At 38.0% G+C, this 21936-nt stretch overlaps 1 protein-coding gene across 11 annotated transcripts in view; it reads right to left on the bottom strand.

Moving 5' to 3' along the window:
• IPCEF1 (interaction protein for cytohesin exchange factors 1) overlaps positions 1 to 21936 on the bottom strand; it is a 65170-nt gene that overhangs the window by 6255 nt on the left and 36979 nt on the right. For 9 of the 11 annotated variants that reach the window (XM_042809287.1, XM_042809325.1, XM_042809278.1 and 6 more), the window contains 5 exons: positions 21370 to 21443; positions 18759 to 18830; positions 15871 to 15932; positions 14065 to 14153; positions 8621 to 8978 (listed from right to left, as the gene is read on the bottom strand). In XM_042809287.1, coding sequence (XP_042665221.1) covers positions 8621 to 8978; positions 14065 to 14153; positions 15871 to 15932; positions 18759 to 18830; positions 21370 to 21443 — 655 coding nt within the window. The remainder of the gene's footprint in view (positions 1 to 8620; positions 8979 to 14064; positions 14154 to 15870; positions 15933 to 18758; positions 18831 to 21369; positions 21444 to 21936) is intronic. The other 2 variants (XM_042809340.1, XM_042809355.1) reach the window with 2 other exon arrangements.

Below are 21936 nucleotides of genomic sequence, written 5' to 3'. Positions count from 1 at the left end.
AAAAAAAAAAAAAAAAAAAAAAAAAAAGTGTAAGGCATAATACACTGCAGTAGTATTTCCTGAAAACTGTTGGCTCATGCCATGAGGCTTGTAATCATAACTAGCTTCCTGCTTTCTTACTTGGGATGAAGCAGCTGTTTGTTCCATTAGCCAGTTCCTGCACAGCACTGGCTCAGTCATGTTGCAGACCTCACCCATCAAGACTGCACACCGTATCATTTGCAAATGTAAGCTGTTCTTTATCAGATATCCATGAACATACCAACAGAAAATAATTTATTGACCAGACAAATACAAAGTCAGTGTTCCATTTATTTTTTGAGTCTAACTCACAGTGCTAACCTTTAAAATGTTACAAAGCAGCAACCATGAGAAAACACCTCTCTGAATATGTTTCTTCTGTCAGGTACTGACAGTAGAGGTTAAGTACTCTTACATCTTCTGTGCATTTGTGGGTGAAGGTAAGGAGGACAGGACACTCAGCACAGAAAAAGAAGCAGGAACTAGTGTAAGAAGAACCTAGCAGAAGGCTCCCTGATCATGCACATGATCAGTACTGTGCACTTAGCTCCTGTATTTTACAAGTTTGCAGCCTCAAACTCCTCTCCTATTACTTATTCTTCCACTACTCTCATACCCAGAAGGAATCAGGTAATTTCGGAGGGAGAGGAAACTCTGAATTCTTCAGATAAAGTGTGGATAAAAGGAATGACAGTGAAGCCAAACAGAATTTCAGGAAACAGCTGGAAAAAAAGGGTGAGCGAAATCTACAGGCAGAGTGGAATCGGGCATGAGCCATACAAAGCTTTGGTCTCCACCTTCATTTATACTGGTGGGTAGAAAGCTTCTTCTGTAACAAGTGAAGAATAACAAAACAGTATCTTAAAACTGCTTTTGTAAAGAAGATACTGCTGCATTGACAAAGAGTACATCCGCTAATAAACTGAGGCCAGACTGACACGTAAATTTAACTCCGCTGCCCTGAGTTCCCCTGAGCTAAATTCAGAAAACAAACACCCATGTTCCGCAGGCTTGAAGCCATTAGTGAGTGTACTAGTTTCGTGGTGTGAATTTTAGGGGCGAGGGCTAATGGAGAAAGAAGAGAGGCATTATGTCTAGCAATCAATTAACAAAATCAATAGAATGATCAGTGATTAAAAACAACAACAAAAAAATCATATTTCTTCTTACTCCTAGAACTGTGCAGTGCAGTACTTTACAAGCCTCTTAATGGAAGGGAAGTTAGCAACGCACTACCCATAGATTGTCCCACAAAACACCTGAAATAAAATTCATGCTTGATAACAGAAAGAAGGTAATGTGACTCAAGGTTTAACATGGACTGGGATTTTTTTCTCTGGTTTCAGACATTCACAACACACTTGCTCAGAATTCTGTGTTGCTTATTTCCCTCTGCATCTCAGAACAGACCCCTAACCTATCCATCAGCAAGTCTAAGAGAAAGCTCAGGCATTCCCGTACCTGGTCTGTATTTATAGTCATAAGTGATTCAGACTACTATGAAATCTGGCCTGTCTAGACCTACTATTGAATTGTTACAAAATATTTGCTTTCCATCACAAAGTGAAAATTCATGCGAAAAGCACATAGCACTCAAGCTCGGGCATCAGTGTAAAAACAGATTTGTGTGTCAGGCTCACAAAAAAAAATGAGCTGCCCCTTTGCTGAGTTTTATTAAGCTCATAAGATTTATGATGATGGATATATATAGTCTGTTAAACAAAAACTTATGTTGCTGTGAAAGTAATTCTTCCTGTTTATTTCCATGGAAACAACAACAGATACAAAGAGCATAATTACACTATTTGATTAATTCTCAGCTACAAAACACTGTTTCTTGACACTACCACCACCACTAACATTTTTACCAGGAATGTACAAGAGCTGGTATGCCATGCTTACAAAAATCTTAATGGCTGTCTGGAAAGTGGCTAGTCTTTCACCTTACTGACACCATTGGTGAAACACAACACTCATCGCCCCACATCCCCCACAGTGCTCTCTTCCACTGTTCTATCTCCAGAAATGTTCAGTAATGTCAGTGGATGTCAATAGCTGTCAATTTTTTTTCCTCATGGAGGAGTTCAGTTCCACATCTTTGCTTCATATGCACTTCCATGGCAGATACCACTCTGTCATAGTGTCCCTCCGCTGCCATCTGTTCCATGGCAACAAAATTTAATGGAATATTGGCTAGAATGTTCAACCACTACTGCCATACCATCTGCCTCTGATGTGATGGGCCAACATACTAAGATTGGAGGCATTACTTTCGGAGCAGTCTTAATTAAATGGGCAAGTTGGTCCTCACTAGTACTGCTCTGAAATGAGGTGCTGGAGCAGGTCCAAAGAAGGGCAACAAGGCTTGTGAAGGACTTGGAGAATATGCCCTACGAGGACAGACTGAAGGAACTGGGACTATTTAGTCTGGGGGAAAGGAGGCTGAGGGGAGACCTTATTGCTCTCTCCAAATATCTGAAAGGTGCTCACAGCGAGAGTGGGATTGGTCTCTTCTCACTGGTGACAGGACAAGGGGAAATGGCCTCAAATTGTGCCAGGGTAAGTTTAGGTTAGATGTCAGGAAAAACTTTCTTACAGAAAGGGTTGTTAAGCACTGGAATAGGCTTCCCAGGGAGGTGGTTGAGTCACCATCCCTGGATGTGTTTAAAAGCTGTTTGGACGTGGTGCTCAGGGACATGATTTAGTGGAAGACTGTTAGTGTTAGGGTAGTATGGTTAGGTTGTGGTTGGACTCAATGATCTTTAAGGTCTTTTCCAACGTGAGCAATTCTGTGATGCAGCTCTCTTAACTTTGTTGAACTCCACAGTGGGGAAAGTGGAAAGGAACCAGGAGTGACCCCAAAAAAGTAAAGTCCTGCCCTGAGGTATTTTAACATTGCAGGGAAACAGTCTGTTTATGCTGAGACAATGAAAATGAAGTGAGATTTCAGGCTGGCCAGAACTCCATTTCAAGAGGAGTAAAACACATCTTGTGGCTCAATGCCACAAAGGAATTTTCACCAATTTGGAATTTTCCTCTACCTAACAGGAGATACCACAGACAAGAGCATGCTGCCAGAGGCACAGCACATCCGTTTTGCACGCCTCAACTTTCAGCTTCTGCATCCATGTCAGTCAACTTGCCACAGGTGGGCGATATTACAGTATAGAGACTCCCCACTCTGCAGCAGTAACGCAGGAGCCTGTCTGAAAACTTTCAGATATAAGACTATTTAAGCCCAAAAAGGTGAAATTATCCAGAAGTTTTCAGGCAGCAGCTGTGAAAAATCAAGCTGATTGCTTCCCAGTGGTGAAGAAATAGAAATTGGCAATGATTTGCATGAAGAATATTTTGTATTGAAAATCATCCCCAACAGAATATATATTACTAACTCTAATCTGAACCCCAGAAATTTAAGTACTTATTCTTCCATTCTCTAACTGGGATGTCATAGCTCTCCAGCTGTGCATTAATCCCAGGAAAAAAAAATCTTCTTATTTCTCCTGTCTTTGCTATACTTACAAGCTTCTTGTGGCTGTGCCAACTCTTCTGTTCCTGAATCTGCCAGAACTTTTGATACCAAGAGAGCATTGTATAAACCCAGGCTGGAGAGAGGAGATGAAAGCATTACAACCCACTTATGCCCTTACCAATCCCCAGTATACTCCCTATCTATTCTCCATATTAGTAGTCTTTCCAAAGGGAAATGACATGTTAGGGAAATCACATTTCTGAAAGAGCTACAGACCAGGAAATACACAAATTAAAAGGATCTGTCTTTGACCAACTCCTCATTGGCTAATGCAGAACTATAAAACCAAGAGACATGAGAGAGTGGGAGCAGTAATGGGAAAATTACATTAACACTGAGAGTCAAAGGCTTTTGATTACAACAATACAGTGAGTTCAGCAGAGAGGGGTGACATTTTTAACAGACTCCAAACTCTTCTAAACTGGAAACAGCACAAACAAGTATCTCTATTTTCAAGGTCAGAAAATGTAACAGCATAATTTTCACTGTGATTCCTGAAGTGTTTTTAACCTGAAGCAAAATGATCATTCAAATACAGCTGTTCTTCCACGCAGCGCAATATAGGCGTGCCTGTTGGATAGTCTCAGCCACAATACAGCATTTACTATAACTTATGCAGAAGGAACAAAGAGGCCAGAAGATCTGTTCTGGCTATTACTGGCACAGGCAGATTCAAGAGGGGAAAAGGATGTAAGTTCTGAGAAAAGAAGGAATTGACCACATCTAGTTTCTATGTAACCAACTCCTTCTCGCAAAAACAATCCACATAAAATTCAAATTGTTTTCAAGAAGCCTTCCAGGTTTCCCAAAATATCAGTGCACATCAGCTCTTTCACCAGCTATTATGAATGAGCCAGAGTGAAATAAATAAACCAGAGATGGTACCATAAAATTTTCTTGCCAAGATGCATTAAGATCATGTGATGGTGATTATAAAACCCTCAGGAACCACAAGGAAGAAGGATGTTATTGCTACAGTGGAAGATACCCAAATAAATAAAAACACACATTCCTGTTGACCTCTCAATTTCTACAGCTTCCTTTTGTTATCGTTGTTTTTGATGATAGTGGTGGTGCTGTGTCATGGTCTGATATTTCTGTTCCAATGGTTGCCAGAAGAAACACAAAAGATGGAGTTTGGCTGCAGAGTGTGTCTAGCCATCCCAGATGGGGCAAGAACAGCTTCTGTACACAGAGCACGTAGTCACATATTTGTTTGTATTCTTTACTGTTTCTTGTTTACCTGTCAACTTCTTTGTGTCAGCACTGAATCCTCTGTCACCATTCATGTAAAAGACTGTAACACTGAAGTATTAAATTACTCCCATTAAGTAAATGGAAATACAATCCTTTTTTTTCTGTACTTTTTTTGCCACTCTCTGGTAAGTAACCTCTGCCCAGTAATCAGAGCTGAGCAATAAGTCTGAGACTGCTCATAACACTGAGAGCTGCTGGAAAGTTTTTTCAAATATTATTTGGTACATCTCCTCATTCAAGATGTGTACAATTGCTCAGCAGATCTCCCTAAATAATTTTCACTGAGAGAAAGAAAAAAAAAGCCTATAATCACTTAGCTGAACCTGTTGCTTCCTTTACAGGGTTTCACCCATTTTCCTCATTGAGAAATCTCTGTCTATTTTACCACTACAGGTTCCTTTCTCACAGAACCACAGAATGGCCAGGGTTGGAAGGGACTTCAAGAGTCATGAATCTCCAACCCCCTCAGCACATGCAGGGCCACCAACCTCCCCATTTAATACTAGACCAGGCTGCCCAGGACCCCATCCAGTCTGGCATTAAACACTGCCAGGGATGGGGCATCCACAACCTCTCTGGGCAGCCTGTTTCAGCACATCACCACTCTCTCTGTAAAGAATTTCTCCCTGACATCCAACCTAAATCTTCCCTCCCTCAGCTTAAAACCATTTCCCCTTGTCTGCAGCTATCAACCCTTTACAAAGAGTTGATTCCCCTCCTGTTTGTAGGCTCCCTTTAAGTACTGAAAGGCTGCAATGAGGTCACCCCGCAGCCTTCTTTTCTCCAGGCTGAACAAGTCCAGCTCCCTCAGCCTGTCTTCATAGGGGAGGTGCTCCAGTCCCCTGATCATCTTTGTGGCTCTCCTCTGGACCCTCTCCAACAGCTCCCTGTCCTTCGTGTACTGGGGGCTCCAGACCTGGACACAGTACTCCAGATGGGGCCTCGCAAGAGCAGAGTAGTTAGAGACAGTCATCTCCCTCCTTACTTTACTTGTATTTACATGAAAAGTTCTTCCCACTGAGGCATAGCTATTCTTTCTTCTTTCAAAGTAACAACTTTTCTCCAATCAACTTCCATGCCTGACTTTTGCCAGGAAAAACACTCTTTGGTTCTTGGAAAATTTCTCCCCTAGGTCTTGGCTGCTAACAGCTACAGTTAACAGTTCCTCATGGGATTTTTCTAAGCAGAGCATGGCTGCTGCAAAGCAGAGTGCATGACAGGAGATTTTCTATTCTCACAAGGAAAAGGAAAGTATATATACATGCAAAGGCTCTGCGGGCAGAGAGTTCAGAGACCATAGGATTGTTCTGATATGTCCAGGGGACATGCACTTTAAGAACATGCACAAATGCAAGGTGTACCCTGCTCCTTCTGGGTGTAATCGCATTACACTGAAGAGCTGCAAACAACATACTGTTCAGAAGCACTGAAAAGTAAATAAGATGCCCTACACTGGCAAATCACCAAAGTATGCCCTCTTGTTCCACATCAGATAACAGTGGTGTTCTTGGTAATTACTGTAAATCATGAGGTTTTGCAGATAGATATTCCCCAACTTGAAATTATCTCACAGTATTTGTGCATGTCCTTATCAACTAGCTGCAGAGGGAAATTCTTGAGGTATAAGCCACAGATAGAGAATTATGTTCTTTTTGATAATTTCCATTTGGAATTGAATTGCTACTTTAATTAATCCTTTTTTCACCTCAATTTCAAATTGAAATAGCTTAAGTAATCTCCTTACAAATTACTTCATTTAGTATTTCAGCATCCATTACAAGAAAAAACATTACCAACATTCTCCATCTTCTCATACTATGCAGAGTGATAAAGAGTAACAAATGTATGGTATACATCTTACTTGCTCAACAACAGTTATCATGCAGATAGTAACTTATGAAGTTATACAGTTTCTATAGTGACTGTCTCACTAAAATGATCTATTTCTGTAATTCCATCACAGATAAGCAGCATGGTTAAAACTGATGTGTTCTGCAGCCAGGGCTGGCTTAGCAGTGAACAGTGAATGAATTTGTTTCCCCAGTAATATTTTTGGAACAATTAAACTATCTTGCAAATGGCAGAAACATACCAAAATATGCCTTGATTTACATTTACTACATCATCATACAACCTATAAAATTCTTCTCTAAATGATTACGATTGCATCGCACTAAATCTGTCAGCATCCATAAAACTACCTGTCACCCTCACAGTTATGATAGAAAGCTTTAGCCTGAGCATTACTGCAGAAACATTGACAATATCAGAGTATCATATTCTGAGCAAAGGCTGATGTTTATACTACTAAAAAGCAACCACTGAATCTTTCTCAGTGGGATCGAGAAGCCACCATACTTTCTACGGCTTACAATCCAACAGACCACCTGAATGCAATCAAATATGAACTCCTGTGTACACATATAACCTGAGACACACACACAAGCAGTGTGTCTCTTGGTCCATTCTAAGAATATTTTCCAAAGAGATTAATTGGTCAGATTTAACCCTAATATTCAAATTACAGAACATGTGCTATATACTTGTCACAAATCTTTTTAGGGTCCAATGTACAGCCTTTTCACTACTTTCAATGCCAAGACAGAAAAATTTGTAATCAGATTTCTCAAGAACTCTTCTAACACATTTATTTTCTTCAACATCATTGAAATAAGACATTTACTCACTCTCAGTTTTAATTCTTACTGATTTTCATTGCTTCAGAAAACTCTAGCAGGGCAGCTTCATAATTAAGCTGAGTGCAAAATACTCTGACATTAATTTTCACTTTGTCTGAAGCTTCTACTTAGATCAATTTTCAATATCTTGGTGGGTTGTTTTCTTGTTTGTTTTTTTGCTTTGTTTTGTTTTATTTCTTAAAATCATATAACAAAACAAAGGTGTGCTAATTGTTGATAACTGTAAAACAATTGGAAGTGACAATGTAACTGATGTGCCTTACACTACTTTAAGTGATTCAGCTCCTTGCTTTCTGTTCACCTACAAAGATAGGTTGAACATAGGTAATGGACTGAGAATCTTCTCATTTTCATTATGTTGTATGCAAGAAATACCTTTTATACTTCAACAGTTCTTAAAGCATGGAGAGAAGCTTTGTTCAAAAGGCAAGATATACAGCCTTGCTATGGCTGTGTTAATAGTAACAACAAACAAATTTTGTTACTGTACCACGTTTTTTTGTTTGTTTGTTTAACAGCATATTGTAATAGAAGATACCTACGGAGATACTCACACTCTTAAACAAAATCCAGCCTTTAAGGACTTTCTGATTCAGGACTGCACTTGTTTTCTCTTGTTTACAATGAAGTTCAGTGAAATGAATAGTGCATACATAGCAGAAGTGAACACAACTGTTGACGTTTTTATAGGTAAGATGATCTAACTTCACATTTACCACTTCTTACAGACAGAGTTTAGTTTTACAGCTCAGAGTTCAGTTTTGTGGCACCGCATATATTGTGATTCCACCTTTATGTCATGAAACTTTCTTAACACTTGGATTCAACTCTAATTAATAAATGACAGCTACCCTGAAACAGATGAAGTTAGTAAAAACACATCTACATTAGGATTTTATACAGAGGCTTTGATATTAACCTATATATAAAATTTGAGAAAAATTCTAAATGTGCTTACCAATTCAGTAGTGAGTTGTATATTTAAGGCACAATAAACCAAATATTTGTCTTAAAAAAAAATGCCATTTTAAAACTCTTCAACAGAAATACAATGAAAGAGAGGGGAAAGGAAGTTGTGGGAAAATCCCAGACAAAACTCTCATTATCTCACCTTTGGCGAGTGTTATCTGTCCTGCTGCATCTGGCACAGTTAGGCAATGTGTATCCAGACCTAAGAAAGTGTTTTCAGGTCCACCACCAGGACAGATCTGACTTTCTGCTTTTTCTCCACAGTCTACTTCTGGCTGCTCATCAGATTGAATCTGCACACAGAAAGTTAAAGGCTGATCACTCTCTTCCATGGCAGAGTTGTTAACGAAGTCAAGCAGAGACTGCCTCTCAGAAAAAACCACTTTGGACGTTAAGGAAGATGACGATTCTTGGGAATTGAAAGTGCTTTCAGGAGATGAAAGAGAACAAGATGCTTCACTTGACAGAGTTGATGTCAAAGAGGATTTCTGTTGATCCTGCTTTCCAAAAACAAACAAGAAGAAAAAGAAAAAGAAAAAAATTTTTTCCAAGTTATTATTTTTTCCAGGCTCTACACCTCATAAATATACAACTGAAGTGACAACTAACCAAAAACTGACATAATATGGTTGATTATCCATCCAAACAAACTTGAAGCAAGGCAACCAATCTCTCACAACTTCAGAACCTAAGTCACAAGGAAACTAGAAATAAAAAATAAAAAGTTTTGAAGGCCTAGAAACAACAGAGCAAGAAAATAATACCATGTTGAACGCATCCTTTTTGTCTCATAGTCATTTTCACTGTTTTTCCATTCACTTTATTCCTCTCATCAAAAGAAACCCAAATGAGACATCGAACCATAGAACATACATCTGCTTTGAAGTATTCAATAAATCCACTAATGCCATAACCACATATAGACAACACAAGAAATGTTAAAACAGAATTGAAATGACCTCAGTAACCAAAACCATTTTATCCTATCCATTCTAGGAACTAAATATTTGCCAGAAGGCTGAATAAGTACTGGTGGAAATAAAAAACAGGCAGTCATGGAGCAGATGGCATAGAAATTGGAATGGTGCAAGATTTGTGCTGCTCATTCACTTGCCAAGATTTATATTTGAGGAAATGAATCTGAAAACGGATCCATATTTCACTAGAGATGCATCAAAATTAAGCACATCTTAGGGTTCTTCATACTGTACTCATCACTCTGCCTCACAAATAATGAGGGCTCAGAGACAGCTAACCTATGGGAGCAGCAAGTGAAAGAGGGTATAATAGCTGCATGATTCCATATAAGGAAAATTTAGAGAAGAAAAAGTTTTGAGAAATACGTAGTTTCCCAAACAAGCAAATATATCTTTGCTCACAAAGCTTACAGGCTAACAATTCTCTCTATAGCATGCATTTGCATTGACTGATTTGTACTATTATCTGTTAATGAAAATCAACAAGAACTAACACTGCTCTGCTTTCTAGCTACAAAAAGCCACTAGCATATAAGCCAAGATAGTCAATTGCATAAGTAACACACGGGCAAGCACATAAATATATGCACAAATTAATTAGAAGATGATCTATTAACAATTAAAATAATTGAAGGCATAAGGAAATAAAGATTCAGATTGCAACCCTTAGTGGAAAGCATGAGGAGGTATAAGACAAAAGCCAAATATTTTTTGTCTGCTACTTCAGAAATTTCCTGAAGTAAATTTCCTGCAGATGATCCACTACTGGCCAGACTCAGAATCAGAATACAAAACTTGATGGAGAGTTTTATGTTTGCCACACATATGCAGAATAAATCTCCTTAGGTATTAAAATAGATGATAACTAAACTGGAAGTACTGATAATTAGCAAAATGGTGTTGCTAGGGAAACCCAAATAAGCTGCAAACACAATAAAGGAGCAAGGCTGGAATATCTATCAATAATTCACTGGTAAATTAGAAATAAAATGTATTCATATAAAATAAACCAAGAGGGATTTTTTTTGGATTATGCTGTAAAAGCTTCTGTAATTCATTTGTTGCTGTAAGGTATACTAATTCCTTTCTATATTAAGAAATGCAAGTGCATTTACCTGAGTTTCTAGTCTAGTAGTCTCAAGTAGCTATTAATCACTTCATAAGATGAGATTACTGTGGCTCACCATTTGTTTGTAGCACTTCCTTTATTTCTCTAAATATTCAAAGTTATTCTTCCAGACTGTTGTAAACTCTGCAGGACTACATCTTATTTATATCCCTATTGCAATAAACGTGACACTGTGTTTTAGTTGCATGTTTGATTTTAAAAAGGAATTCTTCACATACTCACTCTAAAGCAGCGGGCAAGAAGGCATCTTTTTGATCTACACATGATATAGTTCAAGATGCCCATGTGAGCACAAGTGACCTGTTCATCTATCCAGGAGTTCATATTGAAAAAACAAATTGTTGAATCATAGAATTGTTCAGTTGGAAACGACCTTATAGATCATCAAATCCAGCCACAGTCTAACCATACTACCCTAACAACCCACTGCTTAATCATGTCTCTGAGCACCACATAGCGTTCATACAGACAAATAGACCAAAAATTAAAAGCCGTTGTTCATACGGTGTTGATAGTCTGTCTAATTTCACTTATTTAAAGTCTTAAGAGCAAGATGTTAGATCTCACCTCTAATTTTACTGGCATTCTTACATTAGAAGAAAAAGAAAGTGATGCTGAAATGAAAACTGCCTCAATGAATAGAATTTCTTGTTTCTATTACATATTTTTGTTTTCATTTTCATTTTTTGTTAAATAAATAAAAAAAAAACTGTGAAAGAATAAAACAGACTACCACAACGTATTTCCCTTTTTCAACACCTTGTGTATACGCGTTTTTCTTGGCATGACAAATGTTTATGTGAGTGACAGAGTCATTCCTTTGGAAGTTTTGTAATCATACATGTAATAATAAAAACTCTACATGGAGACACTTTCAAAAGCAGATGTCTAAGCTGGCAGATCATAAGGATTCCACTGCAGATCTGTGTGTCTCTAGGCATTTATTTAGAGAAAAAAATTATCACCATGAAACACCTCAGCAGCTATTTTGGAATTGCTGCAATCTATTTACTCAATTGAGCTGCTGATTTTTGAGCCATTCTCATGCAGAGAAATTAACACAGATGATCAGTTAAGCTTTTGTCCTACAGATGTTTAAGTGTATTTGTTCTTCCCCTGCTTTTTTCTTTCCCAATACCTACAAAAACACATAAAACTAGAAAGCTTATAATCACTACTTTTGCTTTTAAAGTTTCAAAACAGTTTTGTCACAGAGAACTAACAGCAGCTGAAGTTTTTTTCAGGAAGTGCGAAGTGTTTACTGCTCTAAAATGTAACGTAACAGTATCTGCACCTGGATGGCTGTTCCAGACTAACAGTTTCCAAGCTGGAGTGGATCTCAAGAAGCTTGGATGCCCTTCTACTTCAGACATCATAGATTCGATTTTCCAAAATGTCCATAGCTCCTAGTTCCTATTTTGCAAAATGCCTTTGGCATTTGGAAGACAGAATTATCACTTTAAAAAAAAAAAAAAAAAAAGATATTTCCAGTTTGAGTTTCCAGCATAGACGAGTCTGCCAGTTGCAAATTGCTGCCAGAGCATAGAGCAGAGCAGTGGCAGCTGGAGCTCTTTCTGGTTTCCATTCCTTGGGGTAAAAATTTGGCTGATTGGAGATATCAACATTCATCCATAGGGGTGAGGAAAAGGGAAATCAGCAGCTAGACGTAGTTACTGTACTATGACCTTCTAGACCTTGACTAGAAGATGACCTTCAAGAGGAAGGGTGGAGGAAACAACACCCCTCAAGCACCTGCACTGTTGCCTGCCTCCCACATGTTCCCTGCTAAAACGTTGAAGGCAGCTCTTAAGAGAAGCATACAGAAGGAAGGCAACCAGAGATCACCTCTGCAGCTACAGGCTGAGAAGTAGCAGGAAGCCAGAAAAACAGCAAACTGAAAAATAGCACCTGCTTAAAACTCATCATCTGGAAAGATGCCTGTGTTCACTCCGAGGTGAGCAGATGGGAAAGTCATTTACTGTCTCCTGAAGCCGATCCATTGAGGTATAAATTTCAAGATGCTTCATTATCGGCCTTCAGCCCAGAATAACTCTTGGAGATATATTGTCAAGTTTCCTGTATTCTCCAATATTTATAGCCACTTGGCCACATTTAACTTTCAGTTAATACGGGCAATAAAGAATCCTATTATATAGAGCATCCTCTGAGTGCCAGGTGAACTGTTTTACAGTGATTCATGAAGCACAACTGTTTAAGGAGAGGAAGTGAAGACTGACTTATCTGACAGAAACAGATGGGGCAAATAGATGACAATAGGACACAGACACCAAGCTTAATGTTAGCTATCTAAAAATTGTCAGATAGTCATATTTGTGCATTTATTATTGACCATGTTCATGCAAGCTTCTCCAGCTCATCTATGTTTTTCAGATTTGCTCTTTCTTCACTGCCGACATGACCACCAAACCAATGGATGTCATTTTAAAGTACCATTGCAAGAACCTCTACTACACCAACAGGGTAGCTACCACATTTTTTATTCATCCATGAGATGCAATAATCACAGAATCACAGATTCTGATCAAGAAGATTATTTGGTAACAAGTATATTACTGAACATGCCTAGATTTAACTTTCAGCTGGGAGAGTGAAAGGCTTGAAGTCAGGATTCTTCATTTCAGCTGTATTACCCTCCCAAACTGAATTACTCATGTCCTAATACAGAATTAGTTAAACCTTGTACCTTGAACAAGTACTTTCATATGAGAAGAAATGAGATCACTGTGAAGAACATCAATAGTAAGGCTAGACTAACAGATCAAGAACTGGCTCATAAATAGGAGAAGCACTTAATTACGCACACGAGGGTTCATGCTACTTATTCTAATTTATGTAAAAAAGCGAGGTGGTAGTGAATATTCTGGACATGCTCCACAATAAGGTAGAAGGACAACACAGATTCGGGGAGTATAATTATTTTCTTTTTTCTAATGTCTTTTTCAGAGGTATAAAAGGAAAGAACTGACATAATCCCTGTTAGAAAACACCTCTTGCCTTTTACCTCTCCTCTTTGCCACAAAAGCATTTTCAAATTCAGTCTTCTAAAGAACAGCTCAGTCGAATACATAAATCTGTTGTATAATGCTAACATCACCAAACAAAAGATTTCGGATTGAATGAAGAAATATAAATATTGTGAAGACTAGGTTACAGTTGCATGTTAAAAACCTCATAAAGAAAAGACACAACACACTTATGAAGCACAGTAACACCTTCCATTCTCAAACAGAGCGAATATGCTTTCCCTTGAAAGAGGTATTCTTGCCAGTGTGAGGCTCTCAGCAGCATGGGCTACAGAGCTTGCATGAAAAATCACTGGGCAGAGGTGAGAGGAAACAGTGCATCCATATCTCACAGGCACATAGCGAGAAAGTCTCCAGTCTGACTGGTAGCTCACCATCTGGAGAATGATTTGTTTCAACCATTGAGCAAGTAAAACCTAATTATGGTAATACTTACTAACTGAGGAGGTGGTGGCTGGGCCACATATGAGGGAGGCAGTGTGTCTGTTATTTCTGGGTCATCATGTTCACTTTCACTATAGCATTCTGAGGCAGACATGGAAAATAAGCAAATATAAAGTGTTAAACCAAAACTCATTTATTCCTCACAGTGATGTGCTCATCAAAGTTCCCCAAGCAGAATGTTGTGGACTATAAGATGTTAATGCCTCCTATGCTGAAAATTAACCCACTCTTGATAATGCTCTGCTGCTTCATAGCAACATTTTCTTCTATTATTTTTTAAATAAACTTGCTCTAGATGACAACACTAGGTGTCGCTGCTCCAGATAGCTTTACCACTAAGTGGTTCTTTTTTCGTCCCTTCACAGCCTTTAAATGAAATGCTACAGTCTGTGACAGAACTCGCAGAGACCTGTTGCATGTAGCAGATGCTGTCTCTTATTCTCTGTAACCAGTAAATTCTCCTGGAGCTGGCAACCAGCACTGGAGTTTTGGCTACAATTCTGGAAAAAATAGATTGCTCACATGATGCTTTGGAAACCATAAGACACCTTCAGGAGACCTTTGTCACCAGAGGGTAATTTGACATACCACGTGGCACAGTGGTACAGTTTCAGAGCTAGCAATAGAAGTAGACACAGTACTCTCAGACCATGCATACCATTAAAACAAAAAACAAAAAACAAAAAAAAAAGAAAACCACCAAGCTGACAGACCCAAAATCTCTTGAGAGGTGGCAAAGGGGCAGTCATATTTTTCAATTACATGTGTAGCAGAGGGAGGTGTCTTCCAGCACTTCTCAGCTACTTTTTAACAGTGGATTACATGAAGTGCTAATTTGATAAAATGAGACACACACAAGAAGGAGAGGTCACAAGTTAGGCATTCTATTCCCAGGGCCTGGCTGTAACCACTGAAAAAGATTACTTCCCTCTGTGAAATCTCCCAGCACATACTAGCCATTCAGACCCATAATATTATCCAATCAGATGTAATTACTGTATCTTCTAATTTAATTATTGGTGGCATGCATGTAATTTCAGGGTTATAATAACCATAATGAGAGGGGAAAAAAGTTGTGAGAGAAAAAGATTTTATACACTGGAGAGAAGTTTCTAAGATGTTAACAAAATGAAACTTTCTCTCAGTACTGCTTGGAGAATCATAGGATTTTTAACAGCAAGGCTGTAGTTTTGTTTAGTGAAAGCACGTGCTGGAACATCTTAGCATCAAGGATTGAGAATGGCTACAGTCAGCCCATATCAAATTCTAAGGCTCTGTGAATGATGTGTTCTTGAGGAGCCCTTGGTAACAGCTGTTTCTGATACACTAAAAAGTATCTCAAAGAGTTACAGTGTGTGACACAGAGGGGAAAATCAAGTTGCTGGGAGCAAAAAAGTGGCTTTGTGTAACAGCCGTACCTCTGCAAGGGTGCATCCACACAAATATGTCTGTGGGTTTCTTTTCTGAAACTCTCTCGTGATAGATCCTGGAGCATCTGTGACAAAACATCTGTCATATTTGCATCTATTAATATTTTTTTGGCTCTCCTATTTCAAGTCAGGTTTAATGACTCTCAACTCAGTCAATACAGCTCAAAAGATCAGTGGCCTCCTTTCAGCGATACCTTATCTCACCAGTGTTTCTAAAGCTCCTCTGCACTGTGTCAGTGTGTCAATGGGCTCTGTGGCCAGACAGACTCAAGGTGACAGTTAAAGAAAAGATCTGACAAAAATTTGGCCCATCAAAAACTGTAAAGGATATCATCTGCTTAGACACAAAAACTGTTTTAGAAACATACCTTCTTCGCTCTTTCCATTGGGTGCCTGAGGATCTACAGCAATCCCCAGCTTGCTTAGCCACCTGTGTTTGAATCAGGGAGGATATATTATTAGCGATATTTACATGCTATTTTGACTATTTCTCCCCTTTCAACATGTATATTCATTAACCCAAAGTCTGAATGTTTCCTTCTGTATCTCAGTGTTTCCTAAGAAAACACCTTTGACCTGATAACTAACATTCCCATTCCTTTTAACAACTGTGTAGGATTGAATTGCCAACAGAAGGAGAAATGCACTGAGCAACTCATAGGCCAACCTTGTAATATGTAATAGACTACCAAGAGGTTTCTTTTTCTATATATGGATTTTTGTCAATCAAATACTATAGCAAGCTATGTAGTTCTGTTTTACAGCCCTCATGCTCTTCTCAGACTGGACCTGATGAGCAGGACTAGTAGTCTGGGACATTTTTTCCTCCTCATGTTGAGGAAAAACACTACCGATGACCAAAGAACTGCATTTCTGGAAGCTAAAGGAAAATGATTAGCGTTATAACAGAATATCAGTGACATTATCTTTCATCCAAGGTGATGAAAAAGGTAAAGGAGCCATAGAAGATGATGTCAGCTGCCCTTGATAATACCCTTTGTGTACTGTGTTTGCTTTTAAGTCATTTGAAACTATCCATGTTTTAAGAAGCTAATTATTAAAATACCTCAAGTCTTTCAGATTAAACTCAAGGCCTAAAGAGAGAATGCAAGAAGGGCAGCAATTAAAATTCATAACTTGGAGAAAATATGGTGCTAGATCTTGATTGTACTGAAGTACTTGAATATTGAAAAATTGTCTAGTTAGAACAATGGTAATGTAACTGGGTTTTTAGACTATCATATATACAATTGAGCAGCATAAAAATTTCAGAAAAAAAAAGTGCAATCCCTGTAAAAATTAATTACTTTCTTTTAACAGAAAAATTTTAACAGAATGTTTTTGTTTTTAATCTAAACAAAACAAAAATGCTGCCAATACAAGATTTCAATAAGAGCAAGGTAAGACAGACCACTAGTAATTGTGTGCATTTAAGAAAACAAATTTGCCTTTCATATTTGCATTACTATGACAAATAAATGCTGAATTAATGAAATAAACTACTAAATTAATAAACTCACTGTGTCTTAATCAACATATATGCATGAGAGTTGCAAAAGGTCGTGATCTACCAAGTATTTAAGTACACAAGTAACTCTACATACAGAAATGCCCCAGCAACTTCAGTGGAACCACTCACATACATATATATGCGTGGGAATGGAGCCAAGCAAACAGATGTCTTTTAGTCTGTTTTGACATATGCGTGAGCATGCATGTACTTTATGTATTAAATCCATGTATTCTATACTTTGCCAAGGAAAACATCATCAGTTACAACAGTAAGGAATTAGGAGTAGTACAGTATAGTACAAGCTGCTCCAGTGCTAGGCTACTTAGCTTTCAGCCAATATGAAATTTACTCTAGAAGTGGAGTTTGAAGAAAATCATTCTGGGGCATAAGAGAGGAGACACCTGTGTAGATTTCAATCGCTCACTTACATGAGACTAAACATTTCCAAAATGTCATTAAGACACTGACAATTTCCAGCTGGGCTCCGAACTAGTTGTTAATGTTCACATGTCCTCCATTAGCTCTCCTTTTTTTTTTCCTCCCTACATCCATCCTTCTCTCAGTCAGTCAGTTTCTTTACAGAAGTATTTCTGGCCATTTTCAGTCTTCCTCAGGCCTTCTTCCCCTCAACTGTATTGAAGAACTCTGGTAAGAAGTGCAGCCATACAGAAATAGACAGTCATTTCCCCAGCTGCAAACTCTAGGCTTCTCCAAGTTGCGAAGGGCAACAGGTTCTCACATCTATATTTACATGTATCTATACAGTCCGGATTTATAAATAGATGTGTACAGTTCTTTTCTGTCTCTGAAGTTACTTCAGAAGGTCTCACATATTCTCTCAACATTTTTCCTTTCCATTGTGCTGAAGAGCTATGGGGTCTCTAGGATGAAAAGTCAACTCTTTGTGAGGAATCTCACAAAGGTCACCAGTACAGCCAAGATTAAACTTTGGCCCTATCTATCTGTCTTCCTATTTCAACTAAACTGATTTGGACCTGTTTTTTGGCCATTTAATGAAAAAGCATTGTGAACAAAATATGTTCTGAAGTAATAAATACAAAGAAGATATGAATGTATATAAATCAGTCCAATCTGGATCAATTGCAAGTAATATCTGATTCTAATAACTCAGTAGTTCCTAAAAAGGCACTATTAGGTACCCATTTTTACTGCTCTCATTAAAAAAACAGCATGAGTGAATTGTTGTTCCTATAGACATTTGTGGAAAGAAAATGTCTACTCTGGCATAAAGATTGCTTAACTGCAACATAGTTTGGCAGTGAAATAAATGTTTAGTTAAAATAAAAAACAGTTGTTTATATCTTTCTAACTATCCTTGTTAGCTGGCATGCTATTTTGAAAGCAAACAATATTACATTCAAGCACTAGATCATTTCTGGAGCAAAGCTAAGTACATTTTTTCCTCTCTTTCCTCTCTTCCCTTGCTTCTTCCAAGAAGATTAACTTGCTAGAAATCTTTGTACCTCTTTAGTGGAAAGGAATTCCTTCAAATATTTGCAGTCCAGTAACAAAATTATACCAACTACCAGATACTGATTTCAACTCTATTAGTGAGCAAATTAGTAGTATATTCCTTCTATTTAGTGATGTGGAAAAAAATATATATACTTAGTAATACCCTGAAGAACTTCATCAACAACTGCTCAACAGTGAGAGAATGAACTTTCAAAGTGTTTTCAGATGCAAGACAGGATGAAATAGGGCCAGTCACTCTCTACTCACGTGTTCATTTCCAGAACATTTTCTGCTGCAAAATAAAATGTCTTGATCTGTGGGTGGCTGATCTTAATAGCACTTGAAGGAAAAAAAAATAAAATAAAATAAAAGAGAGATGAGAAAAACTTCTTTACATAAGAAAAAGTAGCTGAATGATTTTAATATTTTAAATATTTATTCATTCCACTATATTAATCCAGATCAGCTTATCCATCCATACAGTCATTTCCTTAAAATTCAGGATTACTTTTTAGCTCATTTCCTGGTCCATGTAGTATTCAGTATGAAATCTATGAATAACAAATGAACAAATAAGGAATAAAACAAAGGCTTTCATTATGCCACCCCATAATGTGCCAATATCTTGAATATACGTATTCCAACTCGAAAATAAAACAAACTTGAAAAAGGTTCAGAAAAAGTGCTGAGGATGACCCAAGATACAGAATATATTCTGCGTATGACTAATCAAGCTAAGAACCACAACACATAGAACTAATGGTAAAAAGAAGAGAGGTATGATACAGTAATGTCACTCATGGCATACGCTGTTAAACAGGAACTGACGCTTTGCTGGTTTTTTTTCCATTATAAGTTGTAGGACTCACCAAAGAGGCAATTAGGTGGGAGATTTGAAAAAATTAAAATGGAGGTAGTGACTTGGATCTTTCTCCTATGAATGCTGTTACATCAACCTTAATGAATTCCACCTGGTGGAAATTACCGAAAGTTAATGAATACACTAACCCTCTTCTGACTCAGAAAGATTCCAATTGGTAAATTGTTTGAAGGATGGAGGAGCATTTTAAGTAAATAGCACTGTAAGTTTTCTCTTTTCATTTAATCTTTGCTAGGCACCTGCCTTAGGCCAATTCAGAAGGCAAGATATCAAGTTGGACTGCTTTGGTCTGATCCAGTGTGCTCATTCTTAAAGCTGCCTTGAGAGGAAAGCACCAATTCAGAAAAAAACATTTTTACCTCAACTGTTGACCAACATGCACCTCTTATATACTGTTCTAACATACTGTATTTTGATGCTCCTTCAAGAAAAGGAGAAAGAAAAAGGAAATTTACTCCTGATATCAACTGCTCTGTAGGTCACCAGCTACAGAACATACTTAGAAGAATACTTGGCAGTCATAATAGACATGTTAGGGGAAATAAATTAAATAAATAAACTTTAAAAAGCAGGATTGATTTCCTTTAGGAATCAAAATTCCTAAATCCCAGGAACCCAACCCTTAGCCCCTGTGTCTTTTTGCCACAACACTCAAGCTCCTGGAGTGCAAGAGTGTCTCTCTTGAGTGAAAGACAACAGGATCCAAGGTGACATATATTGCAGCACACAAAATTAGTGATCTCTGACTCCCTTTACATCCACATTAAAAAAAAGAAAGAAAAGAAAAGAAAAAAAAAAAGTAATCAACAATGTAACAGAGAATGATGAAGGATGGTGGAAAAGGAGCTAGCCAACTGAAACATTTTAGCAGTGTAAAATGAAAGAAAAGTCTTCAACTTTTTTTTTCCCACTGGCGCATTTCCAGCAGGGCATGATCTGTTCTGACCGTATACAATGTCCCTTAAACCAACACCGTTTGCGAATTACATGTGCCACACCCATTTGTAACACTCATTTGTTTCAGCATCAGACCATGCTTTAGTTGAATATCCATCAGTACGATCTTAGAGAGTAATTTTCCTTGTAAAACATTGTCTCTGGCTCTGAGACTGCATAGTTTTCTTATGTTCCCTGTGACATGACACTCTCCTGTGGAAGTACAGACTGTTTGGCAGGGCCCCAGCTGACCAAGCAACCCAGTCCTCACCGTCCTCCCCTAACTTACTCCATACCCAGAAAGAAACAAACGTATCAGTCACAGAGAGCCGTCGCTACAGAACTGAAAGAAAACAATTTCTTTTGGTCCTGTGTTTCATGATTCAACCATCTTCCTTCTGACAAAATAAAATAGAGCTCCTAGTATTCAAAATTGTTGACTCCTTTAATCTCAGGAACACATACAGCTCAGCAGAGCATGTGACCAAAACAAAAAAGGCTTTGGACAGCAGCAACACTCCTCTAAACTCGTGAAGTGTACTCATAAACAGCTGGAAGTCAATGTTGCACATGGGGTTTGGAGGCAGTATTTTTAGTTGTGTTCACTGCTAAACAAAGTTTTCATTCTCTGCACAAACTGAGACTTTAAGTACATCCAAAAGTTGTACCACAGCAGCCTCACAAATAGTCTCCACTGAAATGTAAGCATCATTATTTGAATCACTGTTGAACTCTCCACTCAACAGAAGGCATCTAAGACAGATTGTCATTTATTCATGAGCAGTGAACAAAGAAGAAGAAAACAATAATAATAGTAATAATAAATTGGCATACTGTTTTACTTCTTAATTGCAGTTTTAGTAGAGCACATCTGCCAGAGAATTTTCAAAAATGTATTTGGTATATATGCTGGGTTTTTTTCAGAAACACATTCAACATCTCATTATTTATACAACACAGAAGAGCTCCCCACAGTTTCAGTGTCAGGACGAAATACTGAAATACAGTACTTTGCATCAACGTAAAAAACCATGCAAAACTAGTGCTAAGTGGTAAACTTACTGCTTTTTTTTGCACTCCGTTGCTCTGTCCACACTGAAGTCTGGAAGTCTGATAAATCCTTCTGCTTTTTCAGCCTGCAGTAAATAAACAAATAAAGACAGATCAACCAATTGGCAAACTAACAGGCTTCAATGTTTAACGTTATTTAACATGCAAGTGCTTGTTTTTAGCTTTTTTATACTATAAAAATACATTCTCATCACCATGGGGATACATTAACGCCCTATGTTTTAGCTATCTTTGAGGAAAAGAGCTGTTCCTACACCAGCTACCCTTTGTCCAAGTCCAAGTCCAAGTCCTGTGTACTGGAAAACCACCACTCTTGTCTGTGTAAGAGTGTGAGAATAGGATTTGTTATACACCACACCAAATAATCTGAAGAAGGAAGAATCTTCAACTCATATAACAATTCTAGGGTAGATTGGCCCACTTCGTGACTACAGGGTATTTTTTGTTTGTTTGTTATAGAGCACCCTTACCTAAGATGTATGATTATGCTGTAAGTCTAACCCAGAGTCTGAAACTGCGATGGGCAAAATCTAGGTTTTGATCAAACCAGGACCAAAA

Source organism: Centrocercus urophasianus, unplaced genomic scaffold (assembly GCF_019232065.1).
Source record: "Centrocercus urophasianus isolate 14NV4802_14NV808 unplaced genomic scaffold, USGS_Curo_1.0 seq_10, whole genome shotgun sequence".
In the NCBI taxonomy this organism is placed as follows: Eukaryota; Metazoa; Chordata; class Aves; order Galliformes; family Phasianidae; genus Centrocercus; species Centrocercus urophasianus.
Note: the sequence above shows the minus strand (reverse complement) of the source record. Positions and strands in the feature narration are given on the sequence as shown.